This window comes from Penicillium psychrofluorescens, assembly GCF_964197705.1.
Source record: "Penicillium psychrofluorescens genome assembly, chromosome: 3".
In the NCBI taxonomy this organism is placed as follows: Eukaryota; Fungi; Ascomycota; class Eurotiomycetes; order Eurotiales; family Aspergillaceae; genus Penicillium; species Penicillium psychrofluorescens.
In genome coordinates this window covers 3,814,052-3,828,919 of record NC_133441.1, presented here as the reverse complement: position 1 = coordinate 3,828,919, position 14,868 = coordinate 3,814,052, and the positions used below count along the sequence as shown (strand labels likewise).

General features: G+C 52.3%; 6 protein-coding genes across 6 annotated transcripts; 4 read left to right on the top strand and 2 right to left on the bottom strand.

The window, feature by feature from the left end:
• Nucleotides 1–1,750: 1,750 nt before the first annotated feature.
• PFLUO_LOCUS5572 (uncharacterized protein) lies at nt 1,751–2,727 on the bottom strand (the record flags this gene model as incomplete). The annotated part of the gene is made up of 2 exons (XM_073783030.1): nt 1,751–2,625; nt 2,709–2,727. The coding sequence occupies 2 exons, from the start codon at nt 2,725–2,727 to the stop codon at nt 1,751–1,753; spliced, it is 894 nt and encodes a 297-aa protein (XP_073639626.1).
• A 613-nt stretch (nt 2,728–3,340) lies between these two features.
• PFLUO_LOCUS5571 (uncharacterized protein) lies at nt 3,341–4,283 on the top strand (the record flags this gene model as incomplete). The annotated part of the gene is made up of 2 exons (XM_073783029.1): nt 3,341–3,355; nt 3,420–4,283. 2 exons carry the CDS (start codon nt 3,341–3,343, stop codon nt 4,281–4,283), a joined length of 879 nt encoding a protein of 292 aa, XP_073639625.1.
• A 175-nt stretch (nt 4,284–4,458) lies between these two features.
• Nucleotides 4,459–5,351, bottom strand: PFLUO_LOCUS5570 (uncharacterized protein; the record flags this gene model as incomplete). Its single annotated transcript, XM_073783028.1, has 2 exons — nt 4,459–5,116; nt 5,173–5,351. The coding sequence occupies 2 exons, from the start codon at nt 5,349–5,351 to the stop codon at nt 4,459–4,461; spliced, it is 837 nt and encodes a 278-aa protein (XP_073639624.1).
• A 217-nt stretch (nt 5,352–5,568) lies between these two features.
• Nucleotides 5,569–7,829, top strand: PFLUO_LOCUS5569 (uncharacterized protein; the record flags this gene model as incomplete). The annotated part of the gene is made up of 3 exons (XM_073783027.1): nt 5,569–5,829; nt 5,903–6,739; nt 6,792–7,829. 3 exons carry the CDS (start codon nt 5,569–5,571, stop codon nt 7,827–7,829), a joined length of 2,136 nt encoding a protein of 711 aa, XP_073639623.1.
• A 1,057-nt stretch (nt 7,830–8,886) lies between these two features.
• PFLUO_LOCUS5568 (uncharacterized protein) lies at nt 8,887–12,091 on the top strand (the record flags this gene model as incomplete). The annotated part of the gene is made up of 4 exons (XM_073783026.1): nt 8,887–9,295; nt 9,350–9,573; nt 9,624–10,337; nt 10,385–12,091. The coding sequence occupies 4 exons, from the start codon at nt 8,887–8,889 to the stop codon at nt 12,089–12,091; spliced, it is 3,054 nt and encodes a 1,017-aa protein (XP_073639622.1).
• A 581-nt stretch (nt 12,092–12,672) lies between these two features.
• On the top strand, nt 12,673–14,188 carry PFLUO_LOCUS5567 (uncharacterized protein; the record flags this gene model as incomplete). The annotated part of the gene is made up of 3 exons (XM_073783025.1): nt 12,673–12,893; nt 13,246–13,559; nt 13,617–14,188. The coding sequence occupies 3 exons, from the start codon at nt 12,673–12,675 to the stop codon at nt 14,186–14,188; spliced, it is 1,107 nt and encodes a 368-aa protein (XP_073639621.1).
• Between the last annotated feature and the right edge of the window lie 680 nt (nt 14,189–14,868).

Genomic DNA, 14,868 nt, shown 5'->3' with positions numbered 1-14,868 from the left:
ACTTAGCCAAAGCTTTATGCGCTAAATACCTTTCTTTCTACTATATTTTCCCCTTATTATGTTTCCCCTTCCTATTTTCTTTCTTTTTTCCTTAACGAATCCTTCTTATATGTAGGATACTCTATTAATTAATATAATTTAGCTTATTCCCTAATATTAGGATTCATTTATACTTGGAATAAGGGGAAACCATTGCATAAGAATTCTAGCGAGATTATCAAACTTGCCTTTGCTCTTTTCTCCCGACAAGTCAAGGGTTTTCGTCTTAGCTAATCCTTGACTATCTTGTGTTTTGTGATAGGTTCCTCTCAATATCTTCCTGTACTAATATTAGCACTACCACTGGACACCACGATTGCCAGAGTCACAGAAAAATGTGGCATCTCATGTTCGCTATATGTAGTAGGTTCTGAACTGACCCTCAAGTCTTGCCTCCAGATGCCTTTTAGGGGGAGGGGGCAGATGGCCGTTAAAACCCTAGATCCGACATATCAGGCATCTGGCCAGATTTCTCAAAATTCTCCCAGTCCATAATTTCCACTTTGCCAAAATTGACGTCGTCTCTGTTTTTAGAGCACCAAACCTTCAAATCCAAATGGCCTCCCTTGCCATTCAATTGCGCTTCAGGAAGGCAGAGCTGGACGGCTCCAGTATCTCCAGAATATTCAGAGACCATCAGCGTTCTTCGCGCGTTCCAGTCCAAACCCAGACTCATAAAATATCCGTCAATTAGCTGGACTTTCTCGTTATAATCTTGCAAATTCTGCCACAGATATATGTTTCCGTCTCCCAGATCGCCATCACAACCGCCTGTGTTATAGTCCATTGGGATCCACGCTTTATGGATTTTTGCAAACTCGGGCTTGAGCGCCGCGATCACGCAGTACCTTGAAAGGAACAGAGTCAGTTTTGGGATCCGCGATAATTCATCTAGGGCAACGAACTCTCTTTGCGACTCTCTCATTTCGTCCGGGTCCGCGTACATATATACACCTTCACCAAGCTGATTTCCGCCATGTGATGCCGTAGGGTCATAGGTAACTGTCCCTTTTTCTTGATATTCCTTCGCTTGGAGCTATTCAATGCCAAATTAGCTCCATATTAATTTCTTTGGTGAATGGAAGATACGGGTATGTGTCTACCGAAGAAACTTCTCTATATCCAATCACTTCATAACCATCCGGTAGGTTAAAACTGGCCGAAATAACACAAGATACCCAGAATGATAGGGTGAGAAGCAGAGAACTTTGGAAAAAAGCCATCATGACGGAAATTTAGTGAGTGTCGAAATAGAAATGGCAAGCAGAGGAAGAATACTGTGTAGACCATTAAATATGACTTCGAAAAGAGCCGACCTATATTTTAAGGGGCCAAACTCACCATCGTCTATCTTCCTGGTTTCACAACTGGGGCACTTTGCTAGGAGAATTTCTCGCAGGGTTCTTTCATTAGAGGGGCCGGCCCCCTGATAACAGCGATTTTTGCTGGCCCCTAGCAATTGTATTCCATTTACTCCGTATAGCTTCCTCTGACCCACCTAACCAGACTGTACGAAAGATACAGTATAACGTCCACCAGGTTGTATTTTTTTTCTTTTTTTTGGTAAATATCGGGCTCGTCCAATGAGTCTGGTCTACCTAGGTACCGACATGGATTCTCAACCTGATACCTGAAAACGGGAGGATCTGATGGAAGAAAACTGAACACCCCGGTGGGAGCACTGAAAAAAGGTATATATTGTGTATGGCTGCTAAGATTCTTTATGCTCGCGTAGAAGGTCGACCACATTGCGATGGTTTTGCGATAAAGCTGCCTGGAGTGCATCACTAAATTTTCCACCTTCGGCATTGACGTCGGCCCCCTGGTCAATTAGCATCCGAACTATCTCCTCACGACCGCGGAACGATGCGGCTTGGAGTGCATTGCCATAGTCTCCGCCCTTCCCATTTACATCTGCGCCTCGAGCGAGGAGCATCTTCACCACTTTCTCATGGCCGTTGTAAGATGCCGTGTAAAGTGCAGCGCTGTAACTTTTGCCTGGCTCCGTGACACTAGCGCCGTGTTCCAGTAGCATGTTTACCACATTAGTCCGGTTTTCCAACGATGCAATATAAAGTGCGCTTCCATGTCTTCCGTTGGCATTGACATTGGCACCCATTTCTAATAGCAACTGCACAACCGGTTCACGGCCAAGGAAGGAGGCTGCCCACAGAGCAGTCTGATAACAACCCCCCTCTATATTCACATCTGCACCATACTCTAGGAGAAGTCGGACTATCTTTGAATGACCTCTGTGCGCTGCAGCCTGGAGTGCGTTGCCGCATTTCCCGCCTTTGGTATCGGGATCAACGCCCTTGGCTAGCAGAGTTTGTGCGACTGTCTCATTTTCAAAGTGGGCTTGGGAAGCCGCGAGGAGTGCCATGCCCCCTTCGGTTTGGATGTCAACCCCCTTGTTTAACAGGAGCCGAACAATACTTGCATGTCCCTTTGATGATGCAATTTGAAGTGCGCGTCCGTATTTGCCACTTTTGGAGTCGGTGTAATTCCCTTGCTCAAGCAACGTGCACACCAGATCCTCACGACCTTCTTGCGCCGCGTTTTCGAGCGCGGCTAAGTCGGCTGGCTCTTCGGGGTAAGTCAGTGTATGTCATTTTCATGTATTGCGAAATCGTTCAGATCAGGTTAGCCTCGAGGCTGGGGCATCATACTAGAAGATGGAACCGCCATTGGATGGGAGTAGATGTCATATACTAGAAGTGGTGTCCTCAGTGAGAAAACCTGGGATATTTGAGATGTGAAGCCGAGGAAGTATTGGCTCGGTTATTTGAGACGTAGTCTGCGCGTCGGCCCCATTTGAAGATAAAAAAAATACACGTGTTCAATTCCAAAGTTATTTCTGGGACAGGGGTAGTTAGTTACTGTAGGTTTACTAGCGCTAGATGTTAATAGCGCCCTAGAAGTCCTCTTAGTAAGGATCGTAGTGACTACGGCTTCTATATAGCTCAACGGCTAATGACTACCCTAACAAAGTCTATACGGACATTGTATAGAGCCCCCATAAGTACTTTAGAGAGGCTATGCTTATGGGCCTACCCTAATAGATAGGGCCTCTATAAAGATATGCTACTAGATGTAAGACGAAGCGAGTGTTGTATTGTAAAAGTAGTGGAGCGATCGAATTAAATACATTAGGGCGATCCGGTGATCACACGTGATCCCGTAAGAGCTCTGTAAAGAGATTCCCGATCTCACAGTACAGCTAGTAGATGGTCACGGGGATGCGCTACCCGCATCCACAGTGGATTGCTTGTTCACTCTCTCCGGCAGCCAACAACACGCCATGAACCCGTTTAATGTATGCACGCTTGATAGGTCCAACCCAATGGTCTCGATTCATCGTCACTGACACCTTCCTCCAGTTCGGCGACTCGGACGAGTCCGCCTCCGATTTCGACGAAGACCCCTCCGGCCTGCCCTTCCCGCAACCACTCTCGCGCGCCTCATTCCTCGCCGCAGACTTCGACCCAGCAGCTTTCCTATCATCCCTCACAAATCGACACCAAAGCCTCGAGGATCTGCGCCAGGAGCTGCGCGGCCTAGAGCAGCAGCTGAACAAGGAGCTGCTGGACCTGGTCAACCAGAACTACCAGGATTTCCTCTCACTAGGTGGAGCGCTGCGAGGCGGCGAGGAGAAGACCGAGGGGGTGAAAGTGGGCGTGTTGGCTTTTCAGCGTGATGTGCAGAGCATCCGGGACAAGGTCGAAGCGCGGCGGCAGGAGGTGGAGGCGCTCTTGAATGAGAAGAGGAGGCTACGGACACAGGCGGATACTGGGAAGGATTTGTTGGATTATGCGGATCGCGTGGAGGAGCTAGAGCATCGCTTGATGATTGGGAACAAGGACAAGTCCTCACCGGAAGATGCGGACGAGTCGGACTCGGAGTCAGATGTTTATGCCAGTGACAGCGGGGATAGCGACGACGAGGAGGTGGTCGATGGAACGTCTACCGTATCTCTGAAGCGACTCGAGCGGCACATCCAGAAATTTGTCTATCTCAAGTCGCTGGCCGAGCGAGTGGGTGCGGAGCATCCGTTCTTGGTTGCGCAGCAGTCGCGCGTTTCAAAAGTCCAATCGACGCTGTTGTTGGATCTGAAAACGGCGCTCGAACAGGCCAGCCATGCGGGCCAGAAACGCGATAGCCGGACCATGATGATTTTGCGTCTCTACGACCTCATGGGCGAGGACGTCAGTGCTGTCGCTGCGCTGAAAAACCTCAAGGTATAGGCTTTACATTCGAAGAGGGAAAGAGATACATTGCATAGCATCGGCGTTTTCAGCAACTATTTTTCGAACAGAAATGATACCATCATACACCAAGTTCCATTTTTCCTAGTATGACACAAAAAAAATATAGCTGTACACGCCAACACGGAGGATATAAGAAAGCCAAGGAAGTATTTTACAAGCCGGTCAAGAGAGCGGGTTCCGGGGAAGTCTCGGACTGGAAGTCTCCATTAAGACTGAAGCCAGGGCCGTGAGTCGAGCTCAGCACCACCTCGTGGATCTCCTTGTTGATGCGATCGTTGAGCCCCGAGGCGTCCTTCTTGACCTGTTCAACGGTCGTGCGCAGGTTATCCCGCAATTGATCCGGCGAGAAGGCTAATTGCCCAATGGGGAGACGAATCACCGCATCACGCTCCCGGTAGACCGTACCGCCGCGGAGCATCTCCACGCGCGAGGCCACATCGTCCACCACCGTGCCCTGCTTCGCGCTCGGCATCAGGCCACGCGGACCCAGGATGCGGCCCATGCCGGCCTTGTTCATCGCAGCCACGCTGTCTGGGTGAGCGAGACAGCGGTCGAACTCGATCTTGCCCTCCTTGACGGCATTGAACACTTCATCTTCACCGACCATCACCGCACCCGCGGCGAGGGCGTCCTTGGCGTGCTTGGATCCGGGGGGACAAATAACGCAGATCCGGGACTCGGTCTGGACGGCGTGCGGAAATCGGATCATGTTGCGGATGACGGGGCCGTCTTTCCTCGTTCGTAGCCGGATGTGAACTTCGTATTTCAAATTGGTGGGTTCCCGGCCAACTTCGGCGGCCCGAAGGTATCTGCAGATCCGGACGTCAGGTTAGATTTTACGGGGTTGAGGAAAAGGAGAGCGTACCGCATCGCATCACACAAAGCAAACTGATCCATATCCTTCAGGTTCTTCTGTCTGAACTCCCTCGGCCCTCTCCGGTCCGGTTTAACGGCCTTGTCCTTCCCCTTGTTTTTGCCCTTGCCCTTCTGTGCATTCCCCTTGGCGCCTCGGACCTGCTGGAAGGCCGGGAAAAGAGGCGCCATTGGTGCGTGTCGTAGTGGCAGGCGACATGATGAGAGGATCCCGCGTGCTGCGGTTGGCAGCAGCGAGCTGGCGGACGACATGGCGACTGGCAGAGGATGAAGCGTGATGGTCTCGTGTTTTTCGGCGAAAGCTGTTCGGCACCGGAGAAACATCGCCCCGGGCAGTCAGTCATGCCCCTCCAAAAAATAGTTCCTTCTAGACTCACTCACAACAACCATGTCGTCCTTCGAATTGACCGTGGCCACGCGTGCCAACCATGCGGCTTTGCTGCCTGTGGTGCTCATTGCCACCTCTATTAATGAGGCTCGTTCCACTCCCGTCGTCAAGATCAACTGCGATGATACCGCGATGCTGAACGAGGGCGACAAGGCCATTGTCCAGTTGACCAGCGGCTCCAATTCGGTGTTTGGCACCAGCAATGCCATCCAGGAGCTGTTCACTCACTTTCCCTTCCTGCGAAGCAAGGATACGAAGCTGGTGAGTCTTTTCTCCGCGATACTGTCTATATGGATACTATCTATATGTACTTTGTCTAATGCATTCATTATAGGAGGATGAGTGGATTTCCCAGGTGGACGCCTTCGCTACTCTGGACTTTAAGGCGCTTGATCCTCTTCTTCAACGCCTGAATGCCTATCTTATGCTGCGGTCCTTTATCGTCGGATATTCCCTCTCTGCCCCAGACATCGCCATCTGGGGTGCCCTCCGTGGAAACCGAGTCGCTCTTGCGGCTCTGAAGAAGGGCTCGCTTGTTAACCTGACTCGTTGGTACAAGTTTTTGGAGGATCTGTGCCCGTGGGCCTCTTCTGCCGCCGAGTCTTTGAGCGCAGTCGCCAAGGAGAAGAAGTCTGCCAAGTCCAAGGAGGGCGGCAATTACGACATTGCTCTCCGTAATACCGAGCAGGGAGTTGTGACCCGTTTCCCGCCTGAACCATCCGGATACCTCCATATCGGGCACGCCAAGGCCGCCTTGCTCAACGACTACTTTGCGCACGACAAGTACAATGGAACCCTTCTTCTCCGGTTTGATGACACCAACCCCTCCAAGGAGAAGGAGGAATTCCAAGACGCCATTGTGGAAGATCTCAAGCTCATGGGGATCAAGCCCAACAAGATGACCTACACTAGCGACTATTTCGACGAGCTGTTTGACTACTGCGTGAGGATGATCTCGGAAGGAAATGCCTATGCCGACGACACGGACAAGGAAACCATGTCCGCCCAACGTTTTGACGGTATTCCAAGCAAGCGTCGCGACCTCTCCCCGGAGGAGAGCTTGGCTCATTTCCAGGAGATGAAGCAGGGCACTACCGAAGGCCTGCGGTGGTGCATTCGTGCTAAGATATCTCCCGATGACAAGAACAAGGCACTTCGTGACCCAGTCATTGTGAGTACCCCCCCTCTGCGCTTGCTGAATTCCAACTCACTCCCACGGACAGTACCGCTGCAACCCAACTCCCCATCACCGCACGGGTACCAAGTGGAAGATCTATCCGACCTACGATTTTGCGTGCCCCGCAGTAGATTCCATGGAAGGTGTCACTCACGCTCTTCGCACGATAGAGTATAGGGATCGCAACCCGCAGTACCAGTGGATGCTAGATACGCTTAAGCTGCGTACCGTTCAGGTCTGGGACTTTGCTCGGATGAACTTTGTCCGCACGCTACTCTCGAAGCGCAAGTTGACCAAGCTAGTCGATTCGGGCTTTGTCTGGGGCTGGGATGACCCGCGCTTCCCGACCATTCGCGGTATTCGCCGCCGTGGTATGACCATCCCTGCGCTGCGCGAGTTTATCCTCAAGCAGGGCCCGTCTAAGGCGGTCACCAATTTCAGCTGGGACCTCATCTGGAACACCAACAAGAAGTACATTGACCCCGTGAGCCCGCGCCACACAGCCATCATGACCAAGGGCATGGTTAAGGCGACTATCACGGGCGCCCCCGCGGCGTATACGGAGGAGAAGCCCAAGCATGCTAAGAACGCAGCCGTGGGAATGAAGACCGTTGCATTCAGCGGCTCGATTGTCATGGAGCAGGAGGACGCAAAGCTCTTCAAGCAGGACGAGGAGATCACGCTTATGAGCTGGGGCAACGCAATCGTGCGCAAGATCACGACCGACGACGCCGGTGCCGTTACCCACCTCGAATTTGAGCTGCACCTGGAAGGCGACTTCAAGAAGACCGAGAAGAAGGTGACGTGGCTATCGACCGAGGGCCAGGAACTGGTCCCCGTTGAGCTCGTCGACTTTGACCACCTGCTCACGAAGGATTCGTTGGACGAGAATGACAATCTGGAGGATTTCCTTAACCCTCACACCGAGTTCCGTGAGGATGCCGTGGCCGACGGCAATGTGGCCAACCTTAAGGAGGGGGATATCATCCAGTTCGAGCGCAAGGGATTCTACCGCCTGGATCGGGCCTACGCGCCTGGGTCTCCGGCGGTGTTCTTCAACATTCCCACGGGCAAGTTGAAATAGATCATGTGCGATGATGATGACCAGGTGAAAATGGGGTAGATAACTGCCAGAAGCATACCAAAATCAACTCCCTGTCTTGCGCGACCTCTTGCTCTCCATGTTGCTTATCGTGTAGTTATCAAGTGGGTCGGGATAGGGCTGGGTCACGTGGATGGGATCTACCATGATCGACGGTATGAGTTCAGGGAGACAACATGGGGATTTGATTCCACCGGAGTATGGCCGGTAGACAGGAGAGAAAAAGGAACATCGAACTAAGTTCTATGAATCATGGTACACTCTACTCGTCCTGCGCGGCTGCCAGCGGAATCGGGCATGACGTCGAAGACTGTCGGGACACTCGGGACATTCGGCCTCGGGCATGATGGCTGGTGTCTGGTTTGGCTATGTAGATAATCATCACAGATCAAGAACTTCACCGGTTATTAGAGCTTTCATTGCCTCAGTGTGTCTATCTGAGCGCCACTCCGCTGGTTGTTATTTCCTGAAGCTCCTGTGACAGCTCCGTGCAACGGATGGCCAGTCACAGGCCTTGTTCCACAGGGTCTTGCCGATGGAACCCTGGCGCGGATCCATGGACGCCCAACTACACACTTACTTCCCCCAAACTCAATGCGTTCTCCCCCCTAGTCACGCCCTCTGCGGGCCTGCCAGACAAGGTTCATCCGGATAGACTCACCCAGCGTCTCCTACGTCAAGACCCATGAAGACATCGGCTAGGCACAGGCTGGCTCGGAGAGGGGCGTTTGCCGTTTCAGTCACGACGTCAGCATGAAAAGCTGTAGTGGTGGGTGTCGTAGATGTTAGGTTCGAAGAAAAGTAATCCCTGCCTTCTCTCCTACTCTTCCTCCCACCTACCCACACACCCGCTCTCTCGCCCTCTTTCCCTTGATCCCACGTGTTTGTTTGAGGAGCTTTGATTTCTCCTTTGTCTTCCTGTTGCTCTGCTCTCTCTTTTCCTCTCTTCTTCTTCTCCCCTCCCCTCCTTCACCAACCATTGCTCCCCGCTACACTCCTTTACCGCCTATCCCAGTTTCAAGCAAATCGTACCCAAACTATGGCGGGCGAAGACGAAGACGTCGAGCGCGCGCCCGAAGCACGTCGCGGCTCGCGCATCTCCCGCGCCTCGCTGAAAGACGACTGGGCGAATCTCGATGAGTACGGCAAGCTGGTCAAGTATGTGTCGACCTTCCGCGATACCGGAGCCGTTGACGAGGAAGAGGGCGATTTCATCGAGAAACGCATCTGGTATGCGCCCTGGAAGAAGCGCAGGGTCCGTGTGCACAAGGTCGATGATGGTGGCGCCAAGTTTCCCGATGACTGGCTCATTACTGATATCCGAGAGGGACTGTCGAACGAAGAGGCCTCTCAGCGGAGACAGCGTGCCGGGTGGAATGAACTGGTCTCGGAGAAGGAGAATCCGATTGCAAAGGTCCTGTCGTACTTTCGGGGTCCGATTCTTTATGGTGTGTCTTTTTCTCATGTTTTTATTGTTGACTATGTCTAATATGGTCGTCTAGTCATGGAGCTTGCGGTCTTGCTTGCCGCTGGTCTGGATGACTGGGTTGATTTCGGTGTCATCATTGGTATTCTGTGTTTGAACGCTGCTGTCGGCTGGTATCAAGAGAAGCAAGCTGCCGACGTGGTTGCAAGTCTCAAGGGAGATATTGCCATGCGTGCCCTCGTCGTGCGAGACAGTTCTCAGCAGGAGATTCTGGCGCGAGAGCTGGTTCCTGGTGATGTGGTATGTCTATCATTACGCCGTGGTTTACGCAGACCCTAATTGTCCCACAGATAATTGTCGGTGAAGGCCAAGTCATCCCAGCTGATTCCAAGGTGATCTGTGACTACGACGATCCCAATGGTTGGGAGGAATTCAACCAGCTCCAGGAACAAGGCATGCTCGGCGGCGGCTCCTCCGAGTCCGAGGATGAAGGCGAAGGTGAAAAGAAGGGCAATGAGGACAATAATCAGGGCAAAGAAGGTGAAGGCGAAGCTGACGGCAAAGAAGAGACCGAGCCGCAGAAGCCCCGTCGCCGCGGCTATCCCATCCTGGCTTGCGACCACTCGGCAATCACTGGAGAATCCCTGGCCGTCGATCGGTACATGGGCGACATCATCTTCTACACGACCGGATGCAAGCGTGGCAAAGCGTACGCTGTGGTTCAGACGCCGGCCAAAACATCCTTCGTCGGCCGTACTGCAAGCATGGTGCAGTCTGCCAAGGGCGCTGGTCACTTCGAAATCGTCATGGACAATATCGGAACGTCTCTCTTGGTCCTTGTCATGGCCTGGATTCTCGCAGCCTGGATCGGTGGATTCTTCCGTCACATCCCCATTGCCTCGCCCGGACAGCAGACGCTTCTTCACTACACTCTGTCTTTGCTTATCATCGGTGTTCCCGTCGGTCTTCCCGTGGTCACGACCACTACCATGGCAGTGGGCGCTGCATACCTGGCCAAGAAGAAAGCGATTGTTCAGAAACTAACGGCAATTGAATCGTTGGCTGTACGTTTCTCCTCAATCAGAAGAATTCAAGCTGCTAACAGTATCAGGGCGTGGATATTCTCTGCTCCGACAAAACCGGCACCCTGACGGCCAACAAATTGAGCATTCGCGACCCGTATGTGGCCGAAGGCGTCGATGTCGACTGGATGTTTGCCGTCGCCGTGCTTGCATCCTCGCACAATACCGGTTCGCTCGACCCTATCGACAAGGTCACCGTCTTGGCCCTCCGGCAATATCCCAAAGCTCGCGAGATCCTTTGCCGTGGCTGGAAAACGGAGAAGTTTATCCCGTTCGATCCTGTCTCTAAACGCATTGTGACTGTTGCAACCTGCGATGGGGTACAATACACATGTACCAAGGGCGCGCCTAAGGCCGTGCTGCAGTTAACCAAATGCGCCAAGGCCACCGCCGACATGTACAAGGCTAAAGCTCAGGAATTTGCGCATCGCGGGTTCCGCTCTCTCGGAGTGGCTGTCCAAAAACAAGGCGAGGACTGGACTCTGCTGGGCATGCTGCCTATGTTTGATCCGCCCCGCGAGGATACGGCACAGACCATCAGCGAAGCTCAGAATCTCGGCATCAGTGTCAAGATGCTGACGGGTGATGCTATTGCTATTGCGAAGGAGACCTGCAAGATGCTTGCGCTAGGTACCAAGGTGTACAATTCGGACAAGCTTATCCACGGCGGTCTAAGCGGCGCAATGGCTAGTGATCTCGTCGAGAAAGCAGATGGCTTTGCCGAAGTTTTCCCAGAACACAAGTTTCAAGTCGTGCAGATGCTGCAAGAGCGAGGCCATTTGACCGCTATGACGGGTGACGGTGTGAACGATGCACCATCTCTTAAGAAAGCAGACTGCGGTATCGCCGTCGAAGGCGCCTCCGAAGCTGCCCAGACGGCATCGGATATCGTGTTCCTGGAACCTGGTCTGTCGACCATCATCGACTCGATCAAGGTTGCGCGCCAGATCTTCCACCGCATGAAGGCTTACATTCAGTACCGGATCGCGCTTTGCTTGCACTTGGAGATCTACCTGGTGACGTCGATGATTATCCTGAACGAAAGCATTCGAGTCGAGCTCATCGTCTTCCTAGCTCTCTTCGCTGATCTGGCTACCGTCGCCGTGGCATACGACAACGCCTCGTTCGAACTTCGCCCTGTGGAATGGCAGCTCCCCAAGATCTGGGTAATCTCCGTATTCCTAGGTTTTCTACTTGCCCTGGGCACATGGGTTGTGCGTGGCTCCATGTTCCTGCCGTCGGGCGGTATCATCCAGAACTGGGGCTCGATCCAAGAAGTGCTCTTCCTGGAAGTGGCACTGACGGAGAACTGGCTGATCTTTGTAACGCGCGGCAGCGACGTCTGGCCGTCCATCCACCTGGTAACCGCAATTCTAGGCGTGGATATTCTGGCAACCATCTTCTGTCTGTTCGGCTGGTTCACCAACCAAGACATGCCCACCATCCCAAAGGACCAATTCGTCGAGACCAGGAACGGCTGGACGAATATCGTCACCGTGGTTCGCATCTGGGGCTACTCGCTCGGTGTCGAGATCGTCATTGCGCTCGTCTACTTCATCCTTAACAAGGTCAAATGGCTCGATGACCTCGGTCGAGTGAGGCACAGCAAGGGCGATATCAAGATCGAGAATTTGCTGGGCCATCTGTCTCGCTTGACGGTTGAGTATGAAGAGCCTGGTAAGCCGAAGGGTCGATTCTTCTTGGCTGCCAGCAAGGAAGAGGAGGACGTGGAGTGATACCCAATGTAGCTGGGGTTTTTTTTCTGCGCGTTTGTTCTCTTATTTTTCTTGAAGATGGTTGCTACTTTACGTGCAGACTAGACGATTTCTATTTGGTCTGTATTTGAGTGAGATCGTCGATGACTTCGCTGATAATGTTGATCTATGGCCGGTGTTTACAGGGGGAAAGATAGGGATGTTTATTTTCCCTTCGTTAATCACCTAATAGTTATGAATTCGGATAGTCCAATTGATACCTAATCTGTTCGCTTGTGTGTTCCGAGATTTGCTCGTATTCTAGAGATGGCGCGCGCCAGCTCGGCGATGGGCCCGGAGATCCGACGGATCCATTGATTAGCGGAGAGCTGATCAATGGATAAGGGCAGATTATCAGTGCGGGCTAGTGCTGATTGGGGACGATCGTCGGAATTCATGGATCCTACCTTCCTGATTGATCCTAGCGAAATGCAGGGGAGCTATATAGCTCCCTGCTCCAACCCGGCCGAGCGGGGTTCTCCGAATGAATGAGTTAAGGTCAACCCCAGACTCCTTCCAGAACCCGAATTTCTTTCGATCACCCGGGAAATTCAGAGTTCAAAATGCTGTCATATCCGAAGATCTCAATCGTAGCTGCAGCACTGCTGGCGCACTCGGTCGCGGCGCAATTCGTGTCTGCGCCAAAGGACTTGACCAAGAAGGAGGGTCATGCTGGCGTCAACGTGCGATACAAGGAAGTGCCCCCTGGCATCTGTGAACAGGATCCCAATGTGAAGAGCTATTCTGGCTACGCTGATGTTGAGGAGAATGAACATATTTTCTGGTAAACAACCTTTCCGATTGCTCGCCCGCACTACGGAGCTAGCGCTTTGCTTCAGAAGCAGTGAGCTGACGAGCGCAGGTGGTTTTTCGAGACTAGAAATGGAGATCCGAAAGATGTAGGTTCCAACACCTCTTTCGTAACTACAAGGAGATTTACCAACAAGCATTCAGGCACCGCTTACAGTCTGGATCAACGGAGGACCAGGATCGTCTTCAATGATTGGGTTATTTCAGGAACTCGGACCTTGCGGAGTTGATTACGAGGGCAAGGTATACAACAATCCTCACTCATGGAGCAACGTGAGCAATATGGTAAGCTCCCCCACTCATTAACCATAAATCTGGCTCAACAGTCACCAGCTCTTCATCGACCAGCCTGCCACGACTGGGCTTTCTTATACAATCCCCATTCCGGCATACCAGGATAACGATGGCTATATCATCCAACTCCCGGACGAGACCTGCCCCGGTTACGCCCAGGCATACGGAACATGCGGCACATACTCCAAGTCCAACGTTGCTTTAGTTCCCAACTCGACCGCAGGAGCAGCTCCGAATATGTGGAAGACTCTGCAAGGGTTCATGGGGGCTTTCCCACAGTACTCACGGAATGGCCTCAATTTCGCTACGGAAAGTTACGGGGGTCACTATGGCCCCGTGTTCAATGGTAAGAGAGAGAATCCCGGGTACTCAAGAACGAGAAGGAAAACTAACTCGGGAGCAGATTATTTCCTGGAGCAGAATGCTAAACGGATTCCCGGCTCCATTCCGATCGAGCTTGAGAACGTTCTTATCGGGAATGGCTGGTACGATCCCCTGATTCAGTACCAGGCGTATTACAACTTCTCCATATTCCCCGGCAACACATACGACTATGATCCATACAACGCGTCTGTGAAGGCAGAATGGTACAACAACCTGTACGGCGAAGGAAACTGCGTCGACCAGACTCTGCAATGCTATGCCACGGGCCGCGACGACGTTTGTTCCGGGGCGGACAACTTTTGCGCCGACAAGGTTGAATCGCTCTACGACAACTACTCCGGGCGCGATGAGTACGACGTGCGCGAGCTGACACCGGACCCGTTCCCCTACGAGTTCTACGTGGACTACCTCAATCGCCCTGACATTCAAGCCGCCATTGGAGCGTATCAGAACTTTTCGGAATACTCTTATACTGTCGGCAATGGCTTCGGAAGTACAGGCGATGACGACCGTGAATCTGGAACGATACAGGATGTGAGAAGGCTGTTAGAAGCCGGAGTGCAGGTCACGATGTATTTTGGGGATGCGTAAGAACACCACCCCTCGTCGTAGCTGGAGTGAATCGCGCTGACTTGAGAACTGTCTAGTGACTTCAACTGCAACTGGCTCGGGGGACAGGTTATCGCCAAGCAAATCAACGCCCCAGGGTACGAAGAGGCAGGCTTTGTCAACATTAGCACTTCCGACGGAATTGTTCATGGACAAGTCCGGCAGAGCGAGCTGTATAGCTTCGTGCGAATCTACGAATCCGGCCACGAAGTACCGTTCTACCAGCCCCTGACTGCATTGACGATGTTTGAGAGAGCTATCTCGAGAAAGAATATCGCGACTGGAGAAGAACATACGAGACAACATTGCGGTTATCGGACCGTGGGACCCTCCACGAGCGACTACCGGGAGGGCAATAGTACGATCGTGCTCAAAGTGCTGCCGAGCCACGCTACTTATAACACAACTCTCAATGGGCCCAATCCTCGCTCTGCATCTACCCGATTGCGCAGGGAGAGAAAGCGTGAGCATTCGAATAGAAGGTCGGGAAGAGGCAAGAAGAGTGCGAGGCGGATGGTGTGAAGATCAATAGCGTGCAGTAGTCTTCAAAAGAGAGAAAGGGAAAAAATATCATGCTCAAACTTGCCATAAACTCGATGGACTCTTTCATAGCCATAGACACGTGATCTACAAAGCCCTGATTATCATGGACCGGACATATC